The sequence below is a fragment of the Artibeus jamaicensis genome, unplaced genomic scaffold (genome assembly GCF_021234435.1).
Source record: "Artibeus jamaicensis isolate MK-2021 breed Jamaican fruit bat unplaced genomic scaffold, CSHL_Jam_final scaffold_854, whole genome shotgun sequence".
NCBI lineage: Eukaryota > Metazoa > Chordata > Mammalia > Chiroptera > Phyllostomidae > Artibeus > Artibeus jamaicensis.
This window is the reverse complement of record NW_026522058.1, coordinates 637,050-655,409: the sequence shown is the minus strand read 5'-3', so window position 1 is coordinate 655,409 and position 18,360 is coordinate 637,050. Positions and strand designations below refer to the sequence as shown.

The following is an 18,360-nucleotide window of genomic DNA, read 5'->3' as shown; positions in this document are numbered from 1 at the left end:
AGGCCGGCGGCGGGAAACGAAGGGCATCTTCGGCCGGGCGGGCCTCGGAGGGTCTGGGTAGCAGCTCCCCAGTGGAGGCGGGGCGGAGGAGGAAGAAGAGGCTGCGGGAGAGCGGAGAAGAGCGGCCGGGGGAGCCGGGGCGGCGCGGACGGGCTGCGCGCGGGAGAGGGAGTCAGCGCAGGGGGTCCCGGCAGGGGGCCCGGCTGCGGCGTGCAGTCCGGGGCGGGCGCTGCGGGGCGGGGCGGGGCGGGGCGGCCGTCTCGGCCCTCCCTGGCTGGGCCCCGCGGCCTGGGAGCCGGAGCGAGCCGCGCCGCCACCGCGGCCGGCGCTGTCCCCCCGCCAGACCCGGCGAGACGCGAGCGGCGGGAGGGGAGCGGCGGCGCGCCCGGCCCCGCCCGCCGGCCGGAGCTTCGGACGCGAGTCCGCGCCGAGCCATGGTGAGTCCCGCGTCGCAGCGCCGGGGTCCCCTCCGCCTTCGCGCAGCCCACTTCGCGCCGCCAGACCCCCGCTCGGTGCCTCTGTCGCCCGCTTCGGACTGTTGAGCGCTCCGAGCCTCGCCTCCCTCCCATCCCCCCCACCGCTTCTCTTTGATCTGTCTGTCCGCCCCGTGTCTGGCTCGGCCCCCGCCGGGCACTGCCCTCACCCTTTCTTTCTCACTTCTCTTCCCCGCCCCTTCTCCCCTTCTCTCTTTGGTCTCTCCCCTAATCTACACAGTTCCCCTCGCCCTCCTCTGCCCTGACCTGTGCCTTCCTTTGCAGGATCTTCCCTCCCCCTCCCGGGCCCTCCCGAGGGCTGGGTGCTGCAGCCGCCCTAGCGGCCTCAGGTCATGAGAACTGACCTGCCTGGAACTACCATTTTCCATCCCAGTCCCCAGCCCGGTGAGCCGGACCCACCCATCCGGCCCTGGGGGACCGGCCACAGCTGAGGCTGGGATGGGGCCAGAGACATAACCAAAGAGGGAAATTCCCGCGGGGAAGAGAGGTTGCCTCAGGATAGTGGACAGAATGGGGAGGGGGCTCGCCGTGCCCGGAGGCGTGACGCTGCCCGAGTAGGCGAGAGACTTCGGGGAGTGGCGGGAGTTCCCCTGAGCTCCCACTGCAGGGAACAGAAACCGTCCAAGGGCATTCCCGCTGCAGGGGGGGGTGGGGCGGGGAGGCACTGGAGGGAGCTCCCTTGTAGGGGTAGGGGACCCCAGCAGCAGCCACTTAGGGCGCAGGGAGCTGGAGGGCACAGCTAAAGGGAAGCCCATACCAACAGCAGTGGACACTGTACTGCGAACTTCCACTCCAGAAGTATTCTCTGAAGAATCACTGCAGGAGTGGCACTGCCAGGGAGCGTCCACTGCGGGAGTGGGGTAGGGGGGACGTGGCCCAAGGGCCGCCCCCTGCGGGGGTGGGGGAGGGGAGCACTCCCGGGGCTGCTTCTCTACCAAAGGAAGGGCACCCCCTGGCAGAGAGGCTGGAGCGAGAAGAAAGAGGAACTGGGCCAGGGAGCGCTGACTCAGTCTCTCTGGTCTCTTCTTTGGTCCCAGCCGTCTGGGAGCCTGGTCTCCCTGCTTCTGCCCGCCGCCTCCCACCCCAGACCCCTCCTCCCCTCCTGCCGGTGTCGTTTCCTGTGGCTGAGACTCTCTCTCAGCCATGAGCTCACCGCCCCTAATGGGTTGCAGCTGCCTCGCTGCTCCAGCTCTGGATCCCCGTTCCTGGCCTCAGAGCAGACAGCCCACTCTGCCTAGCCACCCCCCCGCCGCCCCGCCCGACTCCACCCTCCCCCCACCCACGCTCGCTGCGCTGGCCGGGTCCCCGGAACACTGGGGGGTCTGTCTGCTCGCCCACACACCTTGGGGTCGGGTCTCTGTGTGACGCACTCGATGGCCCTCTCCGGAGTGGCTGCCCTAACTTCTCGTGGTTGGGACAGGCAGGCAACTCCGGTATGCAGTTTTGTCGTCGGGGCAAAGGCAGACCTGGGGGTCGGGTAGGTAAAGAACTAGAAAAACTGTGCAATAAGCTTCCCCTTGCCCATTTACAGCAAACGGATCTGATAAAATAAACTTCAAAGCTATCTTGAAGGAGAAATAACTTTGCAGAAGAATAGCCTGAAGGATAGTTGTTTAGAGTATGGGATGGGGAACAAGAACCCATGGATTCACTTAGGCAGGTGAGTTTGGAGGAAGTAGGGCTGAGTCTTTTGAGACAGTGGCTCTAGGTGGAGATTGGCAAAGACGTCATTCCAGAAAAGATTTCAGCTCCAATTCATGCCATCAAAGCCTGCTCTTCCCTTCCCCACTCATTACTTTTGTGACTTTTTTCCTCTTTCAACTGTCCCCACCCAGTTGTTTGTAACCCAATCCCACGTGCTCCAGGAATGGTTAGGTGAATTGCTTCAGAGCCACAATGGGAGAGGGGATGCTAAAACTATTTCACCATAGACAGCCCTCCAGTCCTCCTTCCCATCCAGTGACCATCTCTAGCATGATTCATGGGTAGTGGCACCCCCTCCTAAGATGAGGGTCTCTGGATGGTATGCCCTATGAGGAGGGGCTTGCAGGATGGCCAGGTGAGTGCCCCACCCTCCAGAGCTCTCAGACATAAATCAGCCCCCAGACGGGCCAGGAGCCTGTCTCTGCTCTCTGGGGGAGGGCTTATGCAATCCTGCTGATTCCCAAGAACCAGGGATGACCCTGATCAGAGACATTCACAACAAATTCTCTCCAAAGCCATTGTCTCAGAGTTCTCTCATGGAGTGCACTTTGAGGCCTGCACACTCTGGCCCAATCCCGACCCCATCCCGGGCCAGCATTTCCTGATTGTTCTCTGCACCCAGTGGGGCCCTGGGGTGACACAGCCAGCTGCATACCAGCCTTGCTCCCAAGGAACCATGCTTGGGTGATTTCTAAGGATCTGCAGTCTGGTCTTGTCTCTACCAGGAGCCTGAGCCAGTGGAAGACTGTGTGCAGAGCACGCTCGCTGCCCTGTACCCGCCCTTCGAGGCAACAGCTCCTACGCTGTTGGGCCAGGTGTTCCAGGTGGTGGAAAGGACTTATCGGGAGGATGCGCTGAAGTACACACTGGACTTCCTGGTGCCTGCGAAGCATCTGCTTGCCAAGGTCCAGCAGGAAGCCTGTGTGAGTGGCCATGCATTCCTGTTCTAACTTCTTTAAGATCCTCTGCCTAACTCCACAGACTAGCCAGACCGACTAACTTCCCCCAACCCAAAGATGCAGACTCCCTGACACTGATCACCCCCCCAGAGGCACTGTCCCTCAGATGTTAACACACAGACACTCATCTTCCCTAAAAATTGACCCCTAAGAAACATCAACTCCTAAACACCCTAACCCTCCAGACCCAATTCCAGACATTTCTTCCCTCACACAAATCTCTCAAGATGCTAACTCCCCCAGAGTGGCTTAGCAGAGACCCTTCATTTCTGTAGTTGTAAAGACCTCCTAAGAGTCTCTGAGTCTTCCAAGACAATGGCATCTGCTGACCATGTCTTTGTAATGACTCAGTTCTTACTCCCACACATGGAATGAGCTTCCTACCATCAGCAAACTGACCAGTTCCAAGCCCTTCCTCTGCCATGTGAACACCCCAAGATATCCCCTCCTGCTCCCCTGGGGTTATAACCCACCAGGCATAAGGCCACTCCTGCCTAGGATGGTCCCATTCTAACTGTCCCCTCTTGTTGGTTTAATCAGCAGAGGCCTGAGCACAGCCTCCCATCTCTCTTCCCAGGCCCAGTACAGTGGTTTCCTCTTCTTCCATGAGGGCTGGCCCCTCTGCTTGCATGAGCAGGTGGTGGTACAGCTAGCAGCCCTGCCCTGGCAGCTGCTGTGCCCAGGGGACTTCTACCTTCAAGTAGTGCCCTCAGCAGCCCAAGCACCACGCCTGGTACTTAAGTGCTTGGCCCCAGGGGGCGGGCGTGTGCAGGAGCTGCCGGTGCCCAATGAGGCCTGTGCCTACCTATTCACACCTGAGTGGCTACAAGGCATCAATAAGGACCGGCCAACAGGTCGCCTCAGTACCTGTCTACTCTCTGCACCCTCTGGAATTCAGCGGCTGCCCTGGGCTGAGCTCATCTGCCCCCGATTTGTGCACAAAGAAGGTCTCATGGTAGGACATCAGCCAAGCACACTGCCCCCAGAACTGCCCTCTGGACCCCCAGGGCTCCCCAGCCCTCCACTCCCTGAGGAGGCCCTGGGCACCAGGAGTCCTGGGGATGGGCACAATGCCCCTGCTGAAGGACCTGAGGGCGAGTATGTGGAGCTGCTGGAGGTGACACTTCCCATGACGGGGAGCCCCGTGGATGCTGAGGACTCCTCAGGCCTCGCTAGGACCCGGACAGTACCCACCCGAAAGGGTGCTGGAGGGAAGGGCCGGCACCGGAGACACCGAGCATGGATGCACCAGAAGGGTCTGGGACCTCGAGACCAGGATGGGGCACGCCCACCCGGTGAGGGCAGCAGCAGCGGAGCTTCCCTGGGGTCTCCCCCAGGAGCTGAGGCCCTCCCAGAGGCAGCAGCCCAGGAGGTATCTGAGGCCCCAGCAGAGGTGCTGGGAGAAGCCTCTGAATCATGCCCCCTGAGGCCTGGGGAGGTCGGAGGAGGAGTAGGCCAGGGAGCTGAAGGACCTCCTGGCACCCCTCGGAAAGGCAAAGGAAACAGGAGAAAGAAGCGAGCTGCAGGCAGAGGGGCTCTTAGCCGAGTAGGGGACAGTGGTCCTGTCCCACTCAGCTCTGGGGACAAGGAAGAGACCAGCCAACAAGAAGCGCTCATCAGTCTGCCCTCACCAAATGAGCATGAGCTTCCAGGAGGCGGCCTGGTTAAGGAGGCCCATGAAGGTTTGGAGAAATCAGAGTCTGAGCTGAAAGAGGAGCTCAAACCAGTGGATGAGAAAGAGCCTTGGCCCCCAGAAGCCTGTGGACCTATAGAAGAGAAAGCCAGAGAGAGGGAGCAGAAGGGTCTGAGCCTGGTGTGCACAGCAGGTGAGATGATACTGAGGTCAGTGGGGCGATGACCAGTGTCGGTTAGGCCTCAGGAAGGGGGCTGGAGGAGGAGCGGAGGAGAGGCTGGGAGCGGAACAGCCATACCTGGTCTCACTTCAGGCCCATAGCTCTGTCTGTGTCTGTATAGGACCCTCAGGTCCCGAAGGGCTCCTCTCTGATCCCCCAGCGCCAACCCTGGAAGGTGTGCAGGAAGTGCAAGAGGACAGGATCCCTGAAGAGGCCCCTCCAGTCTCCACCTCTGATGACCCTGACATAGCTTGGGACTTGATGGCATCTGGATTCCTCGTGCTGACTGGTCAGTGGGCATCATGGTTGAAGGGAAAGGGGTCAAAGGAGAAGAGGTTGGAGTGGGCTGCAGAGAGTGGCGGAGTGGATGGGAGGTAGCCCCCAGCCAGGACAGCCTGGCCATTTTGTGTTCTCAGGAGGGGTTGACCAGGGTGGGCGAGCTCTGCTGACCATCACTCCACCGTGCCCTCCTGAGGATCCCCCGCCCTCCAGAGACATGCTGAGCACTGCTCTTCATTACCTGCACTCACTGCTCAGGTAACGGAGGCCCATTGCTGGCACCCTGGACACTACCCTCCTGGGACATGAGGACTTGCACCACTTCTCATCTTAGGACACTGACTTCCTGACATTTAAGACACCTGCTTCTTCAGTCCTCAGATTTTCAAATTATTGACTTCTGACTTTACTCACCCCAAATCTCCAGGATGTCTACATCGACTCTTAAAATCAACATTGCTGCCTTTCACTACCCTAAGACACTGCCCAGATTATCAGGACTTTGGTTCCCTTATTCAACAACTATTTATTGAGCACCAGGAACCTATTAGGGACCATGCTACATGCTGACTTTGAATTTATAGCCTCCAGAGCATAGAACTCTTAATTTTTTATACTCTGATCCTGTGACCCAGTAGCCATGTGAATATGGACTCCCGATTGCTAGGTCACACTGCTTCTGGGACTTAAATCCCAGACTGTGGGCCTTTGCCCATTGGCTCCCAAACATACCAGGGACTAACGTCTGAGACCCAGTAACACTAAGACCAGACCCTGTGCCACTATCCCCTCAACACACACACACACACACACACACACACACACACACACACACACACACAGCCTCCTTGGCTCTTCCTGTCCCCGCAGGCCCGATTTACAGGTACTGGGGCTGTCTGTCCTGCTGGACCTTCGCAAGGCACCTCCCCTGCCTCCAGCACTCATTCCTGTCCTGAGTCAGCTTCAGGTAACCAACCCCTTGAGACTGATTCTTCTCCTGATCCTAACTCTTCCCTAGTGGCCATCCCAGGCTACCCCATTACCCACAACTTGGGGTTATTCTTCCCTCCTTCAGGACTCAGGAGACTCCCCCATCATTCAGCGGCTGTTCCTTCTCAGTCATAACGACTCTCCGCCTGAGCTCCATGGATTTCAGGTTTGAGCCCCTCACTCCCACCTAGTGTGCCTCAGTGGTGGAGCGAGAAGAGCCTGGCCGGACCCCCAGGGGGCGATGCCCAGGCCAGAAACCCCTGCCTTCATGTGTCTACAGGGAGCTGAGTTGCTGTCAGAGAATGATCTGAAAAGAGTGGCCAAGCCAGAGGAGCTGCAGTGGGACTTGGGAGGTCACAGGGAGTCCTCTCCAAGCCACTGGGTAGAGGTACACCAGGTGAGCTACACCTCTTCCCCCCAGAACACTGGGGGCCAGGAATGACCGAGCTGAGAACGGTCTAGGAGACAAGGCAGAGCTGAGACTCGACCAAGGGGTTGGGGAAAAGTGGTTTCCCTTCCATTCAGTTCAACAAATAAACTTATGGCTCACAAACCGTGAGCAGAATATTGTGCATCTATGATGGGATGAGCATGTTAAATAAATTCTTAACATACCATGAAGCGGCATATGATTTTCAGTGGGAGATAAATCAGAAACTACTAGAGAGCAGTGTGAAACAGCATCACTGGGGTTCTGGAAAGAGCTGAGAGCCAGGAAGTCTGGTTCTGGGTCCATGTGACCTTGGATAAGTGACTGCACGCCTCTTCCTGAGATGGTGCCTTTCTGTACCTGCTTCCTGCACCAACAGCGCAGCCTCAGGATTGTCACCCACAAAAGACATCCATTGTGATGTAATCTCTGATTCTCTGAACCGAAGTGCTGGGAGTATTCAAGAAAAGAGGTGTAAACATGATCTCAGCCGAGTATTACAGGAGGCCCATAACATGGTCTCTAAGCTGTGTTCCTGGGACCTGGATCTAAGCAGGCAGAGCAGAGGGTTTTACAGGGTGAGGGAGACAGAGGAAAGAAGACTCTGTTTCCCAAGCTACACAGTGTACCAGGCCCACACTGGGTGCTTATGTAGCAGCACCTCTTTAAACTTCACGAAACCCTTATGTCTTATCTGGACTTTAGAGTAGAGGAAACTGAGGTTCAGGGAGGTTTCTGGACCTTCCCAAGGTCACCCAGTTAGTAAGCAACAAAGTCAGGAACTGAAGTCAGCATTGCCTCTGTAGAAGCCTCTGGGGCTGCCCCATATCCACCCTGGAGCTGAGGCTCCTTATCCCAGACTGTCCCTGGACTTCATCCCTGTGTGTGTGTTTCAGGAGGTGGCGAGGCTGTGCCGTCTGTGCCGAGGTGTGCTGGGCTCTGTACGGCAAGCCATTTCGGAACTGGAGGCAGTGGCAGAGCCAGAGGGAGAGGTGTGAAATGAGACGGGACAAAAGGGCACGGGGTGGGGACTGGGGTGGGGACTGTGGTAGAACCTCAATCATCAACTGCTTCCCGCCCCCAGGAGGCGGTAGGAATGCCCGGGCCCCTACAGAAGGTGCTGGCAGATCCCTGGCTGACAGAGCTACAGAAGGACGGGGGAGCGATCCTGATGAGGCTGCGCTCCACTCACAGCAGCAAGTATGGGGGACGGATGTGCTGGGGCAGGTGGACGTGGCCGGTGCAGACACAGCAGAGGGCTGCCAATAAACCTCAGCTGTCAGATCATTCTCCCTCTCTCTTTTTTTTGAAAGATTTACTTATCTACTTTTAGAGTGGGAGTAAAGGAAAGAGAAAGAGAGGGAGGCTATCATCGATGTGTATCAATGTGGGGTTGCCACTCACGTGCCACCTACTGGGGACCTGGCTTGCAACCCAGGCATGTGCTCTGACTGGGAATCGAACTGGCAACCCCTTGCTTCACAGTCCGGTGCTCAGTCCAGTGAGCCACACCAGCCAGGGCACTGGCTCTTACTGAGCATGTATCTGGACAAGATATCATGCTTTTCCACTTATCTCATAACCCCTATAGGGTCTCTACAGTTAGTTATGATTACAAATGGGGATTTGGAGGATCAGAAGCATTCAATGTCTTGGCCAAGGTTAGTCAGTAAATGAAAAAGTCAGGATTCAAATCCAGGCCTATACAATGACCCACGACACTCTCCAACTCTTGTAGGGATGCAAGGATAGAATGGGGTAGGGGGGCCTGATAAACAAGGGCAGTGATTCATTCTGCTCCACTCCTTTCCCAGGCTAGAGGGCCCAGGCCCAGCGACACTGTATCAGGAGGTGGACGAAGCCATTCACCAGCTCGTGCGCCTCTCCAACCTGCACGTGCAGCAGCAGGAGCAGCGGCAGCGCCTGCGCCGACTCCAGCAGGTGAACCAGGACCCCTGGACCTCTCTCACTAGGTCTGGGGGCCTGGCCTCCAGCACCCCCTTTCCACTGATAGAGTTGATGTTCTTCTAACCTGACTTGGTTGACTGGCCTTCCCTCTCTCCTCACCTCCCCTGGAGGTTGGTCATGGTCAGTGTGAGAGTCAGCAGGAGGGAGATAGCATCACAAGACCAGCAAAGAAGAGAAGTCAGTCTCCCACTCTGCACTGTTCATGTTTGACCAAGGACCCTTAAAGATTGTGAGAGATGGTTGGTATCCTAGGGGGTTCTGGGAAGAGCTGATTGATCCTGGAGTGCCTGCCTCCTTTGCTTAAAGACAATATCTATTGATACCTGCTCTTTATCTACACTGCCACCCATGTTCCCTCGGCTCTTTTTTTCTTTTTTTTAAGATTTTGTTCATCTTCAGAGAGGGAAAGGGAGGGAGAAAGAGAGGGAGAAAAAGAGGGAGAAACAGTACTTGGCTGCCTGTTGCAGAACAGTGCTCAACCCACTGAGCCCACAGCCATGGCTCCTCAACTCTTTATACGATGTCATCCTCCAGACCTGGGGCTGGAAAGGCCCCTTGAAAAGAGAGGGCAAGGGAAGCCCTAAATGCCTTGAGAACCAAGGCCTCTTTGTGGGGGAAGATTCTGTGATAAGGCTGGCTTCTCTGAATCTTGATTCTACTCTTATAGTTAAGAGCCCCACAGGGACTTGCTCCCCACTCTACTATGTGGGTTAGAGAGGGCTTTGAAAATTTCATTGCTCCTTCCTAGTGCCAAGCACTGTGAGTCAGTTCATCTCACCAACCTTCATGTGGGCATGGGGAAGGTCAGTTGAGGGCCAGTGTCAAAAGGTGGGAGCAGTGAGGGGGGTAGTAACAGGGCTCTCTGCTTCCTGGGATTTCTGCATATTGGCTCTCTCCATCCCAATATCCAAGGGGTTATATATCTTACTGTATGCTTGCTTGCTTGTTTATTAGTTCTTTTCTCCCACTGTTTAAAAAGTGTTAGCCCACAGGATTTAAAGGGTAAAGTGCTCAGCTTCAATTTCAGTTCTGCTGGGAGTGAAATGTTGGGCAAGTCTGAAAATGTCTCCGAATTCCCAAGTCCTCACCTGTAGAATGGGGATGCTAATTATAAGTACAGGGGTGTCGGGACAACAAACAAATCAAGCAAAGCACCATGCAAGGGTTCACTGTTGACCTTGAATACTGGGAACACCCTGATGTATGCTCAGCTGTCCTCACCCAGCTTCTGGCCTTTCTTCAGAGGAAAAAGTTACCATCCCTTTTTGGTCAAACATCCTATAACCACTGAGTCCCCTGAGCCCATAATAGGCAACTACAGCTGCACGCACACGCCTGTGTCTGCAGGCTCACGTGTGTGCACATACACATAATACCACCTCCTGAGCCATCTCTCCACCCATCAGTGGGCTCAGAAAAGGTGAGATTTCTCCTGATCCTCATTTCAGTCCTCATCCCCTCATCCTGTCTCAGGCTCACATCAGTTTTATTGATTTCATCACAGCAGAGCCCTGGAACCCTGACCTGCGTGCCCAGCTTCCCTTTCATCTGCTGCTTTACAAAGATCTCTTACTCACTTTCTCACTGTGCTGTCTGCTGTTAGCATCCCCATTTTACAGCTGAGATGAAACAGTTTACCCAAGGTTCTGCTGATTGGGGTGATGAGCTTGGACAGGGTCTCAGCTTTCCTTTCCTACCCTCTGCAAGCCTCTTCCTCCCTCACAGTCCCGCTCTTCCACCCCACTTGCCCCAGGTGCTGCAGTGGCTAGCAGGTCCAGGGGAGGAGCAGCTGGCGAGCTTCGCTGCACCGGGGGACTGCCTGTCTGCCCTGCAGGAGACAGAGCTCAGATTCAGGGCTTTCAGTGCTGAGGTTCAGGTGAGAAGTGGGAGAGGGGCAGGTGAGCCGAGACACTGGGCGGGGGGTGGGGTGGGGCAGGGGTGGCTGAGTGGGAATGAGGGCCAGGTCTGAGAGTAGCCTCCCTTCTCCAGGAGCGCCTGGCCCAGGCTCGGGAGGCCCTGGCCCCGGAGGACGACGCTGCCTCCCAGAAGGTTCTGGATATGTTTGAGCAGCGGCTGGAGCAGGTTGAGAGTGGCCTCCACCGGGCCCTGCGGCTGCAGCGCTTCTTCCAGCAGGTGTGTGCACAGCCTCATCCTTCCATGGCCGCCATCGTCTTCCTTCTGTCTGAAGAGGCTGATCGGGTAGTTGTTAAAAGCAGGGACTCAGGTGGCCATTCCCCTGGCTTTACCTGCTGGCTCTGCCACCTACTTGCTAAATAACACGAGACAAGATACCAAGTCCGAGTGTGCCTCCGTAGGCACCTACCTCACAGGGCTCTGTGAGGATTGTAAGCCGTATTAAAAAGCACTTAGTGCAGAGCCTGCCGGTGGTAAATTCTGTGTATTGACTGTCCTCTCACCTGGGCTGCAGTCTCCATACCCGTTTCAAGTGGCCTGGTCAGGGAGTGATGCCGGAATAGTGAGGGGACATGTACTGAGAAGCCTGGGAGGGTGGTGAGCACTGGGAAGCCATTGTGAAAGAAGCCAAGAGCTGTCCTCAGGCAGCATGGGGGGGGCAGCACAGCACTCCACTCCTTCCTCTCTCAACTCCTAACCTCTTCGGTCTCGTAGGCACATGAATGGGTGGATGAAGGCTCTGCCAGGCTGGCAGGAGCGGGGCTGGGTCGAGAGGCAGTGTTGGCAGCCCTGGCCCTGCGACGGGCACCGGAGCCCAGTGCTGGCACCTTCCAGGAGATGCGGGCTCTGGCCCTGGACCTGGGGAGCCCAGCAGCCTTGAGAGAATGGGGCCGCTGCCGGGCCCGCTGCCAAGAGCTGGAGAAAAGGATTCAGCAACAGCTGGGAGAGGAGGCCAGTCCACGAGGCCACCGGCGACGGCGGGCAGACAGTGCTAGCAGTGGAGGGGCCCAGCGGGGCCCCCACAGCCCCTCACCCAGTCTCAGCTCCCTGCTGCTTCCCAGCAGCCCTGGGGCATTGGCGGCCCCATCCCACTGCTCTCTGGCTCCCTGTGGGGAGGACAATGAGGAGGGCCCTGAACTGTCTCCAGAAGCAGAGGGCAGACCACCGAGGACTGTGCTCATCCGAGGCCTGGAGGTCACCAGTACCGAGGTGGTAGACAGGACGTGCTCACCCAGGGAACACGTGCTGCTGGGCCGGGCCGGGGGGCCAGATGGGCCTTGGGGAGTAGGCACCCCCCGGATGGAGCGCAAGCGAAGCATCAGGTGAGAGCCCAGCCCAACTGGTGCCTAAGATGCAGGCCCAACTGCTCAGCAGGAAAAGAACATGACATTGTTGGGGGTGGTGACCCCCTCGCATGCCTCAGTCTCCTCTGTCACTCTGTTTCACCTGCAGTGCCCAGCAGCGTCTGGTGTCTGAGTTGATTGCCTGTGAGCAGGAGTATGTGGCCACTTTGAGTGAGCCAGTGCCACCTCCTGGGTGTGAGCTGACCCCTGAACTTCGGGGCACCTGGGCTGCCGCCCTGAGTGTCCGAGAGAGGCTTCGCAGCTTCCATCGGACGCACTTTTTGCGGGAGCTTCAGGGTTGCGCTACCCACCCCCTGCGAATTGGGGCCTGCTTCCTTCGCCACGTGAGTGATTTAATGAAACTTCTTCCGGGTCATGTTTCAGCCCCACCCACTTGAACCACCTCCTTAGCATCTGTCCCCTAAACTCATTCCTACCAGAATGGGTGGTCCAGGACTCTGGAACCTAGTGCTATTCCCTGGGTCCCTCTGTGTCCACGAGTGCTGCTTGGCCTTTACTATCTCCATGGCAGTCCGTCATTCCCTTAGCGGAGTGTGACCTGGTGACCCTCCTTTGGGCTACAGTGAGGATGTGGAGGAGGAGAGGAAGGGTCCTGTTTGCAGGGATGGCTTACTTCTTCCCTACTGCCACAGGGGGACCAGTTCAGCCTTTATGCTCAGTATGTGAAGCATCGACACAAACTGGAAAATGCTCTGTCTGCACTCGGCCCCCCAGCCAAGGTAACTTTTTCTCCAATCTCCATGAGAAGGGGTGGGGCCACGAAGGCCTAAAATCCACCCAAGCTCAAAATCTCTCAGGGAAAAAGCTTTCCTGGATGTGCTCAGGAACATCACCTACCAATAATCTCCTAGAACCTAGATTCTTATCTAGTCCACCTGAGGGACTACTGGGCAAGACTCTTGGTTCTTCTGAGCCTCTGTTTCTACACTAATAAATGGGAGCAATGTTCACTATATCTAACTCACAGAGTACTTCGAGGATCAAAAGACCTCACAACAAAAGATGGGAAAGTGACTTCAAAAGTTAAAAGCCAGAGGACATAAGGGATTGATGATTTGTATTCCTCCTCTATGCTCCATCAAAATAGAGGATGGCCGAATCTCCTGTAGCCCCCCACCTGCTATCTTTCTGGGGAAAGGTTTTCACCTTACCTTTGGATATATCTGAGCTTCATCTATCCCCAGAAGCCTGGAATACCACCCACCCCACAGAGCTCAGTCTCCACCAGCTCCAGTCCCTTCCCTAATCCCTGTCTCCTTCCCAACCCAGGGCTCTACGGAGTGTGGGCCTCACTTGCCCAGGGCCCTGCAGCAGCCCCTGGAGCATCTAGCTCGGTATGGACGGCTCTTGGAGGAGCTCCTAAGGGAAGCTGGGCCTGAACTGAGTTCTGAGCGCCAGGCCCTTGGAGCCGCAGTGCAGCTGCTTCGGGAACAAGAGACCCGTGGTAGAGACCTGCTGGCGGTGGAGGCGGTGCGTGGCTGTGAGGTGAGGCCAGGGCTCCAGCTCCAACTGCCTAGCCCTGTGGCCCCAGAAGCAGTGTGGGCTGGTGAGAAGAGAACTAGACTCAAGGTCAGAGGACCCCAAGCTCTAATTTTTAACCAGTTCATTGGCCAGAGTCAAGTCACTGAACTTCACTGGACTTCTGCCCAACATCCCAAGATCCTACATCTGCCTGTGCTTACCTATTCCTTTCCTAATTCCTATCTATACCTATCTACTCTGCACTTCTTTCTGCATCTCAACACTCACACATACCTTACTCTCCTCTATGTAATCTCTTGCCAGTTGTGAGGTTCCAGAGCAGGTTGAAAACCCGCTTCCTCCAGTAGACTTCTTTCCCCATCCATTCTTTGCTGATTCTCTTCCTGGGGCAAAATGGTGCTTTGGTCCCCAACATTCAAAGGCTTCCACATGAGAGGCTATAAACCCTACTATGCAATGTGCCTTTCACCTTCAGAGGCAGGCTGTGCTGCTAGGCCAGGAAACAGTGACCAGTATGTGGATTCTAGGCCAAGGGCTTCCTTGACTTCCTGACTCTGTCTGAGAATTAGTCATTAAGTCCTTGCCCCATAAATTGCATTTTTACTTGCCATAAAGTATACACAAAGGGCTCCAGGGCCAATAATGTTCCTTTTTCCTTTCTACAGACAGATCTGAAGGAACAAGGACAGCTCCTGCACCGGGACCCCTTCACCGTCATCTGTGGCCGAAAGAAGTGCCTTCGCCATGTCTTTCTCTTCGAGCACCTCCTCCTGTTCAGCAAGCCCAAAGGCTCCGAGGGGGGGTCAGAGATCTTTGTTTACAAACAGGCCTTTAAGGTACAATGCCTGCAGGAAGGAGGGGTGGCAGGGAATAAGACAGGAAGTCATGTTCTTCTTGAGAACTCAGGATGTTCTGTAAATTCAGCCCAACCCACGTTCAGAATCTGCATCATCTAGAACAGATTTTGGCCTGTAACCAACCAGCAGTTAGGGTGTGAGGGTGATAGAAGACCATCGTCAGTCTACTCCTTGAGGTTTTCCTTATCTTTCATTCAGAAGACTCATGAGCCAGAAGCTCCTCCTCCTCCTACGCCAGAAAGGAGGAGGACCCTTCCCATCGAGAACACACATGCTCCCTGGGGGATGGGAGAAAAGACAATGCATATACAGCTTAACGTGACAGAAGTGAAGAAGAGGAGGGAGGCCTTGCTTTAGGGAAACAGCCCTGGTACTCAGATAGACATCAATAGCAACCTATGGCTATGTGGCATGATTCTCAGGATTTCTAGACCTTGTCCCCATATATTAGTTCCAGTTCTTTGGGATGGGGTGGCGGAGTACAGTATAGAGCAAAAAGCCTAGGTTTGGAATAACAGATGTGGTTTGAACCTTCCTTCTCTAATAAGCTATGATAAACCCTTGGGCAAGTTGCTTCATGACTCTGGGCATTCCTCTTCTATAAATTATGGTTGCTATAGAAACTAAATGTAGAGCAGTTGGCCAATGGTAGGTGTTGAGCAAACATTTACTGAACATCTACCAGATGCCAGGCTAAGTGTAATGCTTTTCCATGTGGTACCATCTAGCCAGAACTCACTCCATCCCTACCCACTCTCCTTTGCTCTTTCTCAGACTGCTGACATGGGGCTCACAGAAAACATCGGGGACAGTGGTCTCTGCTTTGAGCTGTGGTTTCGGCGGCGACGGGCACGGGAGGCATACACTCTGCAGGCAGCTTCACCAGAGATCAAACTCAAGTGGACAAGTTCTATTGCCCAGCTGCTATGGAGACAGGCAGCCCATAATAAGGGTAACAGGCAGAGCTGGGGAAGGGTGTGCTTGGGGGGTCAAGGTTATGGCAGGTTAGCTGGAAAGTGTGGAGAACACGTGGGAAAATAGGATGGAGGACAGAGAAAGAGAAATGACTTACGAGAAGATTCAGGATGTGATTTGAGAGAGACTGCTGAGATACAAATTAGTCTAAGGTGTACCAAAAGGAAAGGGGAATCTAGCAAATTTCAGGGAAGAAAAAGCGAACAGCTGGGCAGAAGAGTGAGAAAGTATACACTGGACGTGTGTTCTGGAACTTAACTGCTGTGTGACCTGAACTCATTTTTTGTTTTGGTTTTGGGGTTTTTGCTGGGTGTTTTTTTGTTTTTGTTTTTGTTTTCCCAATCGTCTGAACTTCATTCTGCTCATCTGGGGGGGGAAAAAAGTAATTTCTACATCTCAGTGTGATAGAATTATATATGGAAGTACTTGATAAACTTTAATGGCATGTAAAAACGTGAGTTTTGCTCTTAACACCCAAGATAAAGGGGAGAACATGAGCATAAGAAGAAAAGTTGGGCAGCTGGAATGGTAAATGGGCAGGATGCAGCATGCAAGAGAAAAGAGATAGATGTTCAAGGAGGTTGAGGACCACTATCTCCATCCATGTCACCAGCAAGAGAAATGAGACGCCAGAGGCATGAGAGGGAGAAATAAGTGTTGAGAAGGAGCAAAAGGAAGTCAACCAAAACAATGCTAGGGCTGGAGCAGAAAAAGGGCAAAAGAAGGTTGGTAACAGGGTCTCTGTTCCCTAGAGCTCCGAGTGCAGCAGATGGTCTCCATGGGCATTGGAAATAAACCTTTCCTGGACATCAAGGCCCTTGGGGAGCGGACGCTGAGTGCCCTGCTCACTGGAAGAGGTGAGAGCTCCAGTGCTGGGGAGTGGTCCATAAGACAAGACCTTGACAGTGAGGGCACAGTGGGGAGGCATGGTAGAAAGCGAGGAAAGATAGTGAGTGGATGTCCTCCCAGAAGTTATGGGACTGACTGGGAAGCCCTCTGTGAAGCTTAGGGTCTTTTCAGGGAGCCAGGAGGGCTTTCCCACACCAGCACCCACCCCCCACCCCGACTCTCTGCAGCCGCCCGCACTCGGGCCTCCGTGGCCGTGTCATCCTTTGAGCATGCCGGCCCCTCCCTTCCGGGCCTCTCACCGGGAGCCTGCTCCCTGCCTGCCCGCGTCGAGGAGGAGGCCTGGGATCTGGACGTCAAGCACATTTCCCTGGGTGAGGCACCTCTCAAGGGGTGGCTCCCCCCAACAGCTGGGCCATCACTGTGATGTTCAGGCTGCTTGTTGCTGAGCAATTCCGTTTTCTAGCCAAGAAGCCCAGTTGCCATGACAACTATTTACAGCTTCCCATTGCTAAAAGAGCCTTCCATTGGGTTGCTAGGTTAATGCTACAGCCGCCTGTTGCTAAGAAGCACCTCCTCTGTACCTCTCTGTAGCTGTCCTTGGGTTTCTATGGAAACTGCCTCAGCTTCATGTTGTACCCTCCTGGTTCACCACGGCAATCCTTATAGTTTCCTATCGCTTCTTCCCCCATTGCTCTAATGATGCCGCTGACAATTTCCTGCCTCTTGGTAGGGGGTGGTTCTCTTGCAAGTGGATTGCTATGGTGACTCACAGCTTCCTGTTGCTATAGAACTTTTTCTTCCCTGATGGAGCAGCTTGGTTGCTTCAGGTAATTTAGAAGAATTCTATACCTTGCTCTCACCCTAGCTTCCTCTCCAGCCCCAGAAACACTTGACTCTTCTGGAGATGCGTCCCCAGGACCAAGAAACAGCCCCAGCCTGCAACCCCCCAACCCTGGGAGCAACACTCCCACTTTGGCCACTGGAGGGATCTTAGGGCTCTCTCGGCAGGTAAGTCCCTGCAATAGGGCTGGGACGGGGTGACCTCTTCAGCCACTTTCTGGGTGGGTTCTTCTGATCTTTCATCCTATGGGAGACAGAGGGAAGCAGCCAGCCTGCGCTGCCAGCAAAGCTGCAGGCTGGCGATACTGTCCAGTCTCCTGCAGTCTCCTTTCTCCTCTCCTGCATCCTTGGCTGAGAAGCATTAAGGTCAAAAGTGAAAAGCAATCTTTAATAAAAAGCAGAGTACGGGAGTGGATGGAAAGGGGAGAATGCCAACAGCCTAGTTCGGGTTAAATCAGCAAATTCAGAAACTCCGGAGAGGAAAAAGAGGTGACAGCCTTGGGTGAGAAAGAGAGATGGGATACAGGAAAGAGGTCATGTCTTATCCTTTTAATTCACCAGTTTCTCTCCCCTAAGAGTCATGCTCGAGCCTTGAGTGACCCCACCACGCCTCTGTGACCTGGGTGAGTTGGAGCCCCCCTTCCTACCACACCCGACACCCCTTCCCTCTTGCATGTACTGCCCTTAGTCCCCTCGGCTGCTTAGGAGTTGACCTCTTCCCTCTCCCAACCCATCTCCTTCTTCTCTCCTGGCCTCTAGACAAAATCCAGAACTTGGCTACAGCCCCTCCTCTCAGCACATTTTGGGCTGGGATGGCAGTGGGACATAGTGAAGGACTGGAAGAGCTTTGACTTCCTTCCCTCTACTTCCTGGAAAGAGAGGTCAAAGGACCAGCGCATTTCCCTGCTACCGCTATCTCTGTAGCTTTTCCGAACTGGGTGCCTTCTTCCTCAGGAACCAGAGTAGCCATATTTGCTTGCCTTTGTACCCTGGAGGCAGGAGTTTTCCGTGGCCTAGTGGGTGCTTCCCCACCCTGGGCCACTGCATACTCCCAGGGCATGGCCCCAAGTCAGGTCTCCCGGGATAACCGGTATTTTCCCCTTCTTCCCATCCTGACTCTCCCTAAGAAGACTCATCTCTGCCAGGTTAACCATAATTCCTGGTGACTCCATTCTGGGGTGTCATAGGAAATGGAGCTATGCAAACCAATATATGAGGGTGGGGTGGGGAACTGCAAACTTTATACATGTAATTACTGTTATTATAATACTATTGTTATATTAAATGTATTTACTGGCATTTTGTGTCCAAAGAAGAGCTAGAGCAGTCTTCTGGGTTGAGGTGATACTACTAACTTGAATACTTCTCCTCAATCATTAACTAGAACACACAAAATACAATG

General features: G+C 54.9%; 1 protein-coding gene across 8 annotated transcripts; it reads left to right on the top strand.

The window, feature by feature from the left end:
* The first annotated feature begins 283 nt into the window (after positions 1 to 283).
* Positions 284 to 18,257, top strand: ARHGEF40 (Rho guanine nucleotide exchange factor 40). 8 transcript variants are annotated; one of them, XM_037129362.2, is made up of 24 exons: positions 284 to 437; positions 2,924 to 3,121; positions 3,735 to 4,983; positions 5,132 to 5,299; positions 5,427 to 5,547; positions 6,160 to 6,256; positions 6,365 to 6,445; positions 6,560 to 6,676; positions 7,606 to 7,701; positions 7,794 to 7,909; positions 8,524 to 8,650; positions 10,431 to 10,553; positions 10,667 to 10,810; positions 11,306 to 11,913; positions 12,044 to 12,278; positions 12,588 to 12,674; positions 13,225 to 13,440; positions 14,103 to 14,273; positions 15,069 to 15,246; positions 16,022 to 16,126; positions 16,346 to 16,489; positions 16,996 to 17,126; positions 17,535 to 17,581; positions 17,718 to 18,257. In XM_037129362.2, the coding sequence occupies exons 1-23, from the start codon at positions 435 to 437 to the stop codon at positions 17,574 to 17,576; spliced, it is 4,557 nt and encodes a 1,518-aa protein (XP_036985257.2). In that variant the 5' UTR covers positions 284 to 434; the 3' UTR covers positions 17,577 to 17,581; positions 17,718 to 18,257. The 8 variants fall into 8 exon arrangements, with proteins under 8 accessions (XP_036985257.2, XP_036985255.2, XP_036985256.2 ...); XM_037129360.2 differs by having other exon boundaries at positions 17,520 to 17,581; XM_037129361.2 differs by having other exon boundaries at positions 16,984 to 17,126.
* Positions 18,258 to 18,360: the final 103 nt, after the last annotated feature.

Bases quoted from the DNA above. Each gene is read 5' to 3' on its own strand.
- ARHGEF40 (XM_037129359.2), top strand. The intron at 15,247-16,021 runs GTAACAGGCAGA...TCTGTTCCCTAG, and splicing joins ACAGGCAGCCCATAATAAGG to AGCTCCGAGTGCAGCAGATG. The intron at 16,490-16,983 runs GTGAGGCACCTC...CTCTCACCCTAG, and splicing joins CGTCAAGCACATTTCCCTGG to CTTCCTCTCCAGCCCCAGAA.